Source organism: Mastomys coucha, unplaced genomic scaffold (genome assembly GCF_008632895.1).
Source record: "Mastomys coucha isolate ucsf_1 unplaced genomic scaffold, UCSF_Mcou_1 pScaffold12, whole genome shotgun sequence".
NCBI lineage: Eukaryota > Metazoa > Chordata > Mammalia > Rodentia > Muridae > Mastomys > Mastomys coucha.
The window spans coordinates 82,257,929-82,271,105 of NW_022196894.1; the positions used below are offsets into that span (position 1 = coordinate 82,257,929).

A 13,177-nucleotide genomic window follows, 5' to 3' on the forward strand; every position below is an offset into this window, starting at 1 on the left:
AAAAGCCAGGCAAGGTAGGACGGCTCACCATCCCAACATACCTGGGACTTGTTGGCCATGTAGCCTGGTCTATTGATGAGTTCTTGGCCAGTGAAAGAGCCTGCCTCCCATCACTGCCCAAAGACTAGAAGAAAGAAAAGGTGGTTGGGACCCCCCCCCCCCGCAGGAACAACACTTGATTTGTCCTAAGATTTCTATACACATATGCTCATGTATGAATGAGGCTGTCCTATGAGTTCTATCCACATGTCTGCATGTACAAATGAGGTTGTCCTATGATTTCTATACACCTATGCACATGTATGAATGAGGTTGTCCCATGATTTCTATACACATATCCACATGTATGCATATGTACCTACATACAGACGTGTGTATACACTCACAGGCACATGCACACACACACACACACACACACACACACACACACACACACACTGAAATCAATTTGATTTTAGTAAGTAGAATTCATTTTATGAACAATATCTGAGGCTAAGAAACAGTACAGGCCTTGGTCTTTTCTGACAATGCAATCTCCTTTGGAACTATTTGACTCCTCAGCTCAGCTTTCATAGCATGAACATAGCCAGAGACAATATTTAAATAAATGGGGTTGAGTGTCTCCCCGGAAAACCTTTGGCTTAAAAAAATAGGTGACATGCTATTTGTGGTCCCTGGAATATAGTATTCTGACCCCTAATCATCCATTACTTGACACCTGATCATTACTATTACTATTTATTTAATTTAAAAAGAGAAAATTCCAGAAACATATGGCACAGAAATAAAAGATGCAACCATGTCCATAGCAAAAGCACTTACAAGGAGTGTAATTTAAATAGAAGAATATATATTTAGAAAGGAAAGTAAAAATATCATTTGGGCATTAATGAAACTGAAATAGCCTAGCTCATGTGGACCCAAGTCCTGGCTTGATCAATTACTGCTTATATGATTAATGTATTTTTAAAGTCTCCCTAAGTCATAATTGCCCTGATCTGAAATAGGGGAAATAACTTTTCTACAGCATACTACAGCTATAAGGCTTAAAGTCAGAATCACAGTCTGTCCTGGCTGGTTTTGTGTATCAATTCGACACAAGCTGGAGTTATCTCAGAGAAAGGAGCCTCCCTTGTGCAAATGCCTCCATGAGATGCAGCTGTAAAGCATTTTCTCAATTAGTAACCGAGGGTGGGAGGACTCATTGTGGGTGGTGCCATCAATGGTGATCCTGGGTTCTATAAGAAAGCAAACTGAGCAAAGCCAGGGGAAGCAAGCCAGCAAGTAACATCCCTCCATTTCCAGTCCTGACTTCCTTTGGTGATGAACAGCAACATGAAAATGTAAGCTGAATACATCCTTTCCAGCTTGCTTCTTGGTCATGATTTTTGTGCAGGAATAGAAACCCTGATTAAGACATGGCCTTAAAGAATGAGGGAGATGGTGAGCTAGAACACTCCTATCTGCAGTAAAGAACTCCAACGAGGATCTGACATTGTCTCCCAGCAGGTGGAAGCATGTCTGCACTAGCCCTGCTATGCTTTTTACAGCAGCAAGGACTTTAGCTGGCAGCAGGGTACAAAGAATATTTGCTGAATAAATAAACATAAGGTAAAATATAGTTTTTTTTCTGGGCAGGCAGAATTGGGTAGGTTAAAAAGCCAAGGCTAAGCCAGTTCCTACAACATTCATGCTTCAGAAAAGAAATCACTCACATCTCAGGCTTATGAACTGAAAACTGAGATCAGGAGTCTGAGACTGTTGCTTTACTTAACTGGTAACAACTTGAGCCATTATACTGATATCCAATGTCTTCCTAATTAGCAAAGCTTAGAAGCCAAATGGATTTTGCAGTAACGAGCTTACCTCCAAAGAATTCCCTTCTCTGAAATTAGTAATGCAGAACAGACAACTGGGGTTAGCAGTTTTAAAATCAGGTAAAAATAGCTTCTGTTTTCTTCCCTCTGTTTATTCCTCTCAAGAGCCAATGGGCTATGAAAGCACCTAGCTCTTGCGAGGCACAGTAAGGACTCGGCTTAGCTGCTGGAGCCTGGGGATGATGAAATGATTTTCTTTCTACGAATGGTTGTAAATCACATTTATTTCCTTTTAGAGGCCAAAACATTAACATTGAGAATAAGACTGCAATACTAATCTTTTCTCTGCAAGTGGTGTTTGCTTTCAAGGCAGTGAAGCAGGCTTTGCAGGAAGTTTTACAAAGTGTGCAATCAGCCCTGCTACTGCTGGTGTTCCTAGTAAGGGGAAGAATTAGCAGTCACTTTCTACACTAGGAATATAAAGGGAAGGTTTGTCTGCCTTAATCCTACCATCTAAAACATCTGTATCATTAAAGAATATCCTATAACATCTCAGAAAGATTTGCCTAAATTTATATCACTGGTCCACACCATAAGCCTTACACAGAATGAATGGATTCACATTTAAAAAAAAAATCTTTTTATAGGATTAATGTGTGAGTGTGTGTGTGTGTGCGTGTGCATATGTGTGTTGTATGTACATGTTTGTACTTTCCAGAGTAGGATGTTGGATGCCCTGCTTTAACTGTCTTATTTCCTCCACACAGGGTCTTCCATGGAACATCTACCCATATCCCCCAAACAAACTTCCTATCTTCACAGCTCTGGGTCGCTGGCTCACACAACTATGCCTTGGCCTTTTACACAGGGCTCTGAGGATTTGAACTAAGCTCTTTCTATCTTTGCAGCAAGTACCCTACTGTGCCAATCCCTAGCTCCCATTTATCTTTAAAATTAGTGCTTGCTTTAGATTTTTCTTATATACATCTAGCCTAGAGATTTGTTTTAGTTCTCAGTTACCATTGGCTTTCTAGAAAAAATCCCATAGTGTGCATGTCTTTATATGTTCTGTCTGAAGATCTAAAAATTACATCTTACATGGAAAACTGTATACCAAAACTAAATACCTAAAATTACAAAGTTACTCGTGAAACTGAAAAAAGGAAGGACAAATTCTGAAAAATAACAATACTTGGAAGTTAATGAGATCACAGATTTCATGAAAATTCCATCTTCATTAGAATATAAACCTAAGATTCCCACTCCTTGTCCACCTGTTACTCATGATGGTCAAATTCACACCATTCCCCATCTTTCTCAGCACCTGTACTTGCTGACCCAGGCACATTCACATTTCAGACCCAACCCAGTTTTCTCAGATTCTCTTCCACAGCGCATCAACTAGTCCTGTCTCCCAAGCATGCCCCTTATGTTCCACCAAAGCACAGGGTTTGCTTGCTCTTTCCTATTGACTGTGATGTGCATCACAACAAAATTTACCTGGAGACACTTTCTCTGCCTTGTATAAATGCCATCTACTTAAGAACCATTGTTGGCCAATCTGGAGGCTTGTTCTGAAGTAGTTTCTATGTTCTTAATTTACGGAATAGATGATTTTGCACTTCTTTGGCTTTGATTTCATCCTACATCTCAGCACTCATGACCATCACAACCCTGTGTGTGCTCAGCACCTGTGCCATTCATACTTACAGGCAGCCAACAAGTGTCCTCTACTTCTAAATACCTCAGTTCACTGCAAATTCTCAGTCACTGTAATACCACTCCAAGAAAAGAAACCCAGAGTGGGGGAAGTAAAAAACACCTCTTTCCTTGCTGAGAAAATCAGGGCTGGAAAATTCATTAGGCCAGATCTGCCAGTCATGGCCTCCAGAAACATTTGAAAATTTCTCTGGAAAAAGATGCCTTGGGCACATGAAGTAGTGCATTTCATTCAGGTCAAGGATACCTCTATTTGCACATTCATTCAACAAGAAGCTGCCTTAAGAGCTGAGGGGTTTGCAGCCCCTTAGAAGGAATAATAATATGAACTAACTAGTACCCTCAGAACTCCCAAGGACTAAACCACCAACCAAGGAGTACACATGGGGGGACTCATGGCTCCAGCAGCATATGTATAGCAGAGGATGGCCTAGTAGGTCATCAATGGGAGGGGAGGCCCTCAGTCCTGTGAAGGTTCTATGCCCCAGTGTAGGGGAATGCCAGGGTCAGGAAGTGGGAGAGGGTGGGTTGGTGAGCAGGGGAGTTGGGAGGGAACAGATGATTTTTTTTTTGTCATTTTTTCTGAGGGGAAAACAGGAAAGGAGATATCATTTGACATGTAAATACAGAAAATATCTAATAAAACAAACAAATAAACAAACAGAAGCTGCCTTAAGTAGGGAACTATAAAACTAAACCATCTACTTGAAACTGGACATTCTTCCTAAACAATACAGAATACTTGCATTAGATCTAAGGTTGCTGAGTGTTCAATTCGTCACTAACAAAATTTACTCCAAGTGAAAAACAGAAAATCCCAAAATACTGTTAAGGGATACAAATCAGTCATTAAGCTGTGTGGGGTACAACCTCACTTACAAATTAAATACTAAGAGAAGGGCAACTCAGTGGAGGCCAAAGTAGCCCAGCTGCTGATGGGGCCATGAGTGAGGATCAAGTCTGTGAGTGGGCAGGAGGGATTGCATTAGGGTACAGAAATGGCCTTGGGCTACATTACGGTGATATTAAATAACTGAGTAAATTTATTAAAGTCACTGTATTATATATTAAAAATGAGATAATATTATGATATATAAAATCTTACCTCAATAAAGTTCTTTAAAGTGCAGCAAAGGGAGAGGGAGCTACTAACAATAATAATTAACAATGTACTTCAGTTGGACAGTATCCCATATTAAACTCTAATGAGCTGTAATCATTATACTTTAATCAAAAGGGAAAGGAACTCTTACTGAGTTGTAGCATTCGTGGATGAAAGCTAATAATATCATTTGCATTACACTAAAATGAAGTCAACCCACGTTCACTTAATCTAGATCTAGAGGCATATTTTACTGTGGGAAAAAACCAACACATACCCATTAAACATCTCAACCCCCAAACACAGTAGTTGGCATAACATTTGGTTGTTTAACATAAGATAAATATTTGCTTTCATTTCCTGGTGAGGAAGTTTTTTTAGTTCATTTGGTTCAAAACATTCACAAGAGAAACATTAGCTATGATATTAGAATTACACCTGGTTTTTTTGAAGAAGGTGCTGTCATACGTCCCAATGAAACAAGTAACACGAATTGCCCTTGTTGAATTTCACAGCACGAAATAAAGTGATTCTTATCAAATCGTATTAAAAATTCAACTCAGTAAAAAAAAAATTAGATTTAGTAAAATTAGTAAAATCTAATAAAAGCTATTCACATGAGCAAACTTTATTGGAATTGTCTATAAGCCCAGCATAGTGAATGACCCAAACTATAGTCCTTCTAATCAAGGCACTCCAATCTCAGAGGTCCAAGATGCAAGGGGCAATGCTGAACAATGAAGGCCTACCACCAGGGGATGATTCAGCACTTGTCAAATTTGATGGCTTCTGGCTAGATGGGGTCTCATAAATATAGTCTAGGATTTCTTCCACAGCATACACAAGGTGTAGAAGTGACTATGCAAATGAGATTTGTTTTAGTTTAAACGGACTGTTGGACGGCTTGTTAAACCAAACCAAACCAACACCAGCAATAAACCAAGCCTAAGAAGCCTTGTGATTTTGGGGTGGGGTGGGAGGGAGGGAGGTGAAGGCAAGGGGCTGGAGAAGGGAAGCATTGGTTGAAATCATTTCCCCTTCCATTTTGCTTTCTCTTATCCTAAGACATGTAAGTAGCAACCCAACAGTGGCTTACCTCGGACTACCTCCTCAACGGACTCAGTGGTGGTTGTGGTAGTGGTGGCGATTCGGGTTGTTCTCTCTGTGGCCTCTTCGTAGGGCTCCTCGGCCTCCTCTTCCACCTCATCCCCATCCTCCACATCCTCATCATCATCAGCTTCTTCTTCCTCAACATCAGCCACTTCCTCATCTTCAGCTACTTCTACTACTTTGTCTTCACTGGAAGAACAAATAAAAATAGCTATGAGATACTTGGCTGAATGAAAGTTTAGGAGAGTAAAGAAAAAAAATCAAGGAACTTGGGTAATATGTGAGGAAGTATGGGATCGACGAAAAACATTAGGAAGGTTAAAATCCTGTTACGTTGGAACTCTAGCTGAGGTCTACAAAATGTTTCACAAGTGGATGTAGCCCTTTGTTTAATGGCTACAGAAAGAAGGTATTATGACTCCAATTATATGACGCTGTGGACAAGGCAGACTGTAGACAATGTAGACTATAGAGAGATGACATGGCTGTAAACTTCTATGTACTGACACACACAGGGCAGGTAGCAAGATAAGCAAGATCAAAATCATTAAATGATATGTCTAAGACGCAGTTTAAGAGACTACTAAGAACCCCTGTGGGAAGCATCTGACTGCCAATGTCAGCCTGGCCAAGAGCACTTAAACGAAGACAAAAGAAGGGCATTCTCTGTATCGCCTGGTGGGAAAGGACAGAGACACACTGGATCAGATCACAAAAGAAGGGCGTTCTCCATATTGCCTGGTGGGAAAGGACAGAGACACACTGGATCAGATCACAAAACCAATACAAGACAAATAGCTGAGACTGAGACTCTCTGGTATAGTTCTGTTAAACACGAAACACTACACACATAAGTGGAAGAGAGGCTGTACCCACTACACACATGAGTGGAAGAGAGGCCATGCCCAGGTCAGCGTCCCCATTGACAAACAGAGTACATGGGAACTATCACCCTGAAGTTCAGTGTGGCCAGCAAGAAGGAGCTTATAATTGGGAAAGGCAATGGAAATCTGGAGGTTGTATTAGTTGTGGTACTGTGATGTTAGGAGAGTATGGGTTCAGTGTCGTAGACTGTATCAGATTTCATGTGAGCTGGAGACTGGGATGGTCCCAGCCATGATTTCGCATGCTTTCAGAAAGTTGAAAGACTCTCCTAGTCAGTGTCTGACAGCATAGCATCGTGATGCTGTCCTGAAAATGAAAGAGAAAGGAAATTCGAAGAGATGGATGCAGTACCAAGGGACTGCTGTGGTTTCCTCCAACTCCAGGGATACTCTGTACAGGTTCTATAATGAATGATGCATAGTAGGCCCATGGGTACAAGCACAGGATGCAGGACTTTAAAAAAAAATCCTATAAAACTATGTTGGGCTCCTCAAGGGGACATTTCCCCAACTCTGGTGAAATACGATGAAAGGACAATATATTCTGAAATGTTTGGCTAAAATGTACAGAAGAAGTTATTAAACTGAATAATTTAGTGAGTTGTTAATGTATAATGTGTTGATAGGTAGGAGACTATAACTGATTTTCACATTTTCATCAAGACCATGAAGAAATAGGTGAGAAAACAAAGATCAGACACTGTCATGGATAATCAGATGGGATAAGACTCCATCTGTCTAGATATAAATAGGGGGAACTAATTGATTTCTCGATTGCCTGCAGAAAACTTTCTCTGTACACATCTACTACCTTTCCAAACTAGCCTAGATTTGATTTGGGGTACATTCTTTTACTTCATCTCAAGGTTGTTCTTCTAGTGAATGTAAGAGAGGTTGCTTCCTGAGTTGATTGCACCTGGAATTTGTCCAACCAAATCACAGTCACAATTCTCTTTGTTTCTCCACTGTTGGTGGTAATTTGAAAGCAATGGCATGGAGAAAAGTTAAATCCAGGCCAGGATTCTCTATAAACCATGAATTACCTATGACCTCACCCCATGACTGTTGTAACAATGTTCATAACTGGTGTATGGTCCAGGTTTTGCTTAGTCCTCGCTGTCAAGGAGGGTGAAGAAAATACATGGCTGGATTCTCTAAGGCGCCTATCCATCTTCTGTTATTACTTAAACACTGCTTTTAAAGCTCCAAACAGAAGCCTCGGCTGTGGGGAAAGCTGTGCAGATCTGTATTCTACTGTGTGCCTAGCCAGGAAAAAAAGAAGGAATGTCATGCCCATCATCCCTCACTGCCTCTGTTGGCATAATTTACTGTCATAATAACTGAGAACTGAGATGCACAATAGTTCAACTGGCTGAGAAATTAAATTACTTGCCCTGAGAGAATTCAGGTCCAGTTCTTACTGGCTTTGATTTTAAGCCTCCATGGCTTTGATTTCTGGAATTAAATTTAGGTGGCCCTGAATTCACTTATCTACTTGGACACTATTTAAAGCAGAAGCACACAATTGTGTCTTAACGAGGCTGCATCTTGAGAATCCTGAACATGCTACTCATACGACTTCTAATTGTAGCTTTTAGGACTAACAGGAAGCATTCACAGGCAGGAAAGATACTCCTCTGCTACCAGCTGAAAGGCCAGACAGTTAGTTGTCCTGTGATGGAAGAAAGGTGAGATCGTTGTGTAAAGCTGAGCACAGTGACAGAAAACAAAAGGCGGGAGAAGACTGTGAAAACGTGAGGCTAACTATTTCTTCATAAGCCAGGCAAAAAAGACTCAGAGAAAGACAGTTGTGGATAATATGGCAGAATGCTCACATTCCCAGCTACAAAGGCTGTCAACTTACATACTGCAACTGCCTTCTCTAGGTTTGAAAATGAGAAATACTAAGGAAACAGAAGCTCTTGACAATCCTAAGAGTCTTTGAATGCAGTGAGGAGGTCAAGAGGACCTGACAACGAGGCAATGGATCACCGGTACATATTTAAGGCTGTACTTTGGTGGAGGATAAAGGCTATCTATCACGAAGGTGAATTGCCATTTCCCACGAGGCCGAACCTGATATAACTGCATTTGATGCTGCCAGCTGTAAGTCTCCTTAGGTGGCATGGTTCTCATACCAGCTTTCATTCCTTCTTACGAAAGTCATGCAAAGTCTTTTGCCATTTGCATTCTCTGAAATGGTCAAGTGCCATTCCGTGCATGGCAAAAGGATAGAGTAAGCAAGATCAATGGCTGGGGGGTGGAAGCTCACGGAGGAGCAAACCCACAGCTCATTGAGGGTCCTTTGGTCTGTGAAGCTATTCTGCATGTTAGGATAGTGGCGACCGCATGTACTCCTCTGGTGGGCACAACGGTAGGGGTCTGAAGACATGAAGTAAGGGGCAATTGAATGTCTTGGTACATCCTGCCCAATTTTGCTACTCTAAAGTTTAAAAATTAAATGAATGGAGGTTTTTCAGAAATTTTATTTATTTCATGCTCTCTATCAAAATTTACTTTGTTTTTTCATCTTGTCATAGAAATTGCAGAATAGAAATGGCTGATAGATGCTCTGATACCCATGGTTATGAGAATGTGGTCTACTATCAGGCCTCTACTTCAGCAGTGATAAAAATAACCACAAGCCAATTCCCAACATGTTGTGACCAATAAGAGACCAGAGGAGCATGACTGAAAAAGATGGGGCTCAGACCTATGCATGCTGATATAAGGGAAGAAGAGAAAGGCATGAGGGTTTCTGGGAGATTCCCAGAATCATAGTAAGGGACAGAGAGAAAATACAGCCATGAAGACAGAAAACAAACAAACAAACACAAACCATTGCACCAATAACACAAGAAAACAACCTGAGATGAACAGATTATTTTTCCCTTCTTTGGATTCACAGTTCCCCAACTGAGTAACTCAGTGTGTTCCAAAGAAAAGCAGTGTCTGAGATCATTATTGTTACTTGCAGAGAATGGGAAGAAACATGGAAGAAGGTAACCTTGCTTTCTGTGGTCCCCTGGGAATAGTCAGCAAAGGACAGCCCAAGGAAGATGAAGTCAGGAACACTTCCATCTCATGATCCTTCTGCCTCAGACTCCTAAATGCTGGCAATACCTCACAATGAAAATGGACAAACGTTCAGGCAGATAAATTCAGGAGTTGTACGAGCTGGTGAGAAGAAAGCTGGACCACAGGGAAGGGTGGTTGGCAGGGGTAAGTGTTCTGATTTGGTCTACCAGGTTGTTTTTGGTTTTTAAAATTAAGCAAAGCTGTAGAGTTGTGTTATGAGTTCTTTAAAGGTTCAGGCACACCCCTTGCTCAGGAAAAAAAAAAAAAAAGGCTTAGTGTGGATTTTCCTAAAGTAACAAACCACTTTTCTTCTTGTAAATACTTGTGGGTTGATCTGGCATAGAAACTCCCTGGAGCAGAACTGGCATCTTCAGAGCCTGCAGACAGATACACTCCCTATCCCAAGCACCCAGTGCAATAAAGGTACCTACAACCAAAGAAAGCAAACACAGGTTCTTTCTTATCTATAGCACCTTTTGTCATGGCTTCATTGAATCAGGTTGAATCAGCCAAATTATCTTCTCCATTAATTACTTCATTAATTCAGATATACACACACACAAAGTCTTCTTTTGATGCTGAAGACTTAGAATATAGTTCCTATTTTATTCTACAATACTGTGGCGTCACTCTGAGTTACCTGGTCAAACATATTCTAAAACTATCTAATGGAAAACTCCAGAAACAATTCACAACCTTCAAGTAATTCTTAGTACACTATTGTTATGACCACTCCATTTTTTTCATGATCTGTTGATAATCTGTTGATTATATTTTTCTGTGGATGAGTACACACTCTAATCACAGGTATAGAAGGAAAGCAGCAAACAGTATATATACAATGTAGTATTACTTGAGGTCCCAGTGATGATGGAACACTTTGGGTTGGTTGTATCTCCTACAGATATGAGGGGGGGGTAGTTGCCTTGGTGACACATGGTAGCTAGCAAGGAGTATCAATTTTTCAGTTAGAAGTTTTTCAAAACAAAAATCTGACCAATGTTCTTCTCAGGAGAAAGGCATAAACTCCTTGTAGCAGATACTGTGTAAGTTACCCAAGGTCATTCCTAAGTCCTTCCTCCCCTCTCTTCACAGGAGAGGATAAAAACCAAATAGCACATTAGTCTACGTTGCTGCATCCCTTGCAGCCTGAAGGCCTTGTGCCTGACAATAGAAGCTAGGATACATGCTTGTGCTTCATGGAGAAGCCACATCTAGATAAAAAGGTAGCCCAAGTGTCTTTGTTTTTTTGCTTTTCTCCCCCTACCTTCTGTGCCCACCAGGAAAGGCAGAAGCCCCTACCACCTAGGAGGGGATGCCATTAGGTTTACCAAGGTGTACCATCAATTAAGCACAGCTCACCGGAAAGACTCTGAGCTATTCACTACTACGCCATTCCTGATGATTTTTGACATTTGCAGCTAAAGCATTCCTTGCTGAGGAAGGATCTCAAACCCAGCTGGAGCTTCAACTTAAGGACTGCCACTTTGAGAAGTCACAAATAACAAGACTGAGACACCAAAACTGCATGACTCAGGCAATTAAGAGTGAGCTGCGGTCCCAACCTTGGTTTGAAATTGGATTGAGTCGTCATTACACATTTAGTAATGCCTATTCTGGGTGAGAGAGTCTATACTAATGACTCAGAGAACAACAGGGGCCTTGCATAACACTAGCTTCAGAAATTCCAAGGAGAAAGTGATGTGCACAAGCCATAGGCCATTGGGCAGTAGGAATGAGGCAGGAATATGCATTCATTATGCAACTGGGAATAATATGCAAATAACCATGATCCCAACAAAAGTTCACAGAGTTTTAACAGAGAGGAAAGACAGAAGGAAACCAGGACTTTTTCATTAGTGGATAAACGAGGAAATAAAAGAGATATATGCAGATTCAATACAAGCTAACGAATAAATAGGCAATGCAACCATTCATCCAACTGTTGAATCCCTCCATTAAACTACACTTTTTGCCATTCACTAGTTATGGCAACTTTTGACTTGCTCAGGGTCACCCCTGAACACTGCACTTGAAATGCTGGCCCTGGTCTCCAGAACATACATCCTACCTGCTCATTAGCATATTAGTACTTTGTACCCAGAAACTTTTCTACTTGTTTGATCTTGCTGATGGAGTGAGTGGACAGCAGGCAGGGAAGATTGGAAGTTCAAAGGTTGGACATTGCATGGGGTGCTAGGGTGGGTCTATGTGGTGCACAGACACATGTGAAAGCGAAATATCCATAATCATAAAATAATTTGGAAAAAAAACTGTTGCTGGGAATGATCTGTTAAATCAAATTAAATCATGAAAAGCACTTTAGACAAATCTGTGAACTTAGTACTTCATGATACCGAAATGTTTTTATTCATTTGGTGGGTGAGAGGGCATCAGTGGGCTCTGCAGAGAAGTAGTTGTAGAGATGTACAGACATATTTAGTTAATATGCTCTTGACTGGATTTTTCTTTAAAATATTTCAGCACCATAAAAAAAGCATGGTAGAATGACATTCTGGCAAGGCTTCTAAATCTGGACTATAATTACAGTAAAAGACTAAAGTGCTTTTTTTCCAAGGCTATCTTGGAAGTAAGAAAAGTCATATATAATCTAAAGTGCATTGTCCTGACAGCTTTATGAGCCATGCAGGATTAAGTAGAAGCACCTGCGGTGAGAAAAAAGTCCTAGAACCGTTTTAAATTCTTGATGTGAGAAAACAAATTTCTGGATCATCAGAGGCTATGCCAGAAACCTCCAAAGAAACAAATTCCTGAAGACTCGGGATATTGGTGAGAATGGGTGACTGTGTATAGATCTCAAATGGAGATCAGGGAATTCATGGTCTCTATCCATTTGGTTAACAGGATTCATACTTGGTTTGGGGGCGTGCTCTATTCCCTAGGGGAGATTTCAAGAAACAAACCAGAGAATTTCTCCACCCTCCTGGTAGACACATCCTATAGACCAAAGAAGACTACAGAACTGAAGAAACAATGGTCTACTGGCACAGTATAAGGTGCTGACCACAAATGGGGAAATGAACTCAGGAACGCTGTCTAAGACACACGGGTGTGAGTACGGGGATGAGCATTTGGACTTCCCAAAGCAGTGCTATGGCCTGCCTGTGAAGTGTTTCTCATATACCCATGTATTTGAACACTTGGTTCCTAAAAGGTGGTAGAGCCATTTTTAGGAGGCTGCAAAGCTTTTAAGAAGTGGGTCTTCAAGATACAATCCACAAACCACATGAAACTCAAGAAGGAAGACCAAAGTGTGAATACTTCGATCCTTCTTAGAAGGGGGAACAAAATGCACATGGAAGGAGTTACAGAGGCAAACTATAGAGAAGAGACTGACGGAATGACAATCCCGAGACTACTCCACCTGGGGATCCATCCCATATACAATCACCAAACTCAGACACTATTGTGGATGCCAACAAGTGCTGGCTGACAGGAGCCTGATA

General features: G+C 40.9%; 1 protein-coding gene across 6 annotated transcripts in view; it reads right to left on the reverse strand.

Moving 5' to 3' along the window:
- Positions 1-13,177, reverse strand: part of App (amyloid beta precursor protein) — a 228,643-nt gene that overhangs the window by 99,302 nt on the left and 116,164 nt on the right. For all 6 annotated transcript variants that reach the window (XM_031364311.1, XM_031364309.1, XM_031364310.1 and 3 more), the window contains exon 6: positions 5,735-5,937. In XM_031364311.1, the coding sequence (XP_031220171.1) occupies positions 5,735-5,937 (203 nt within the window). The remainder of the gene's footprint in view (positions 1-5,734; positions 5,938-13,177) is intronic.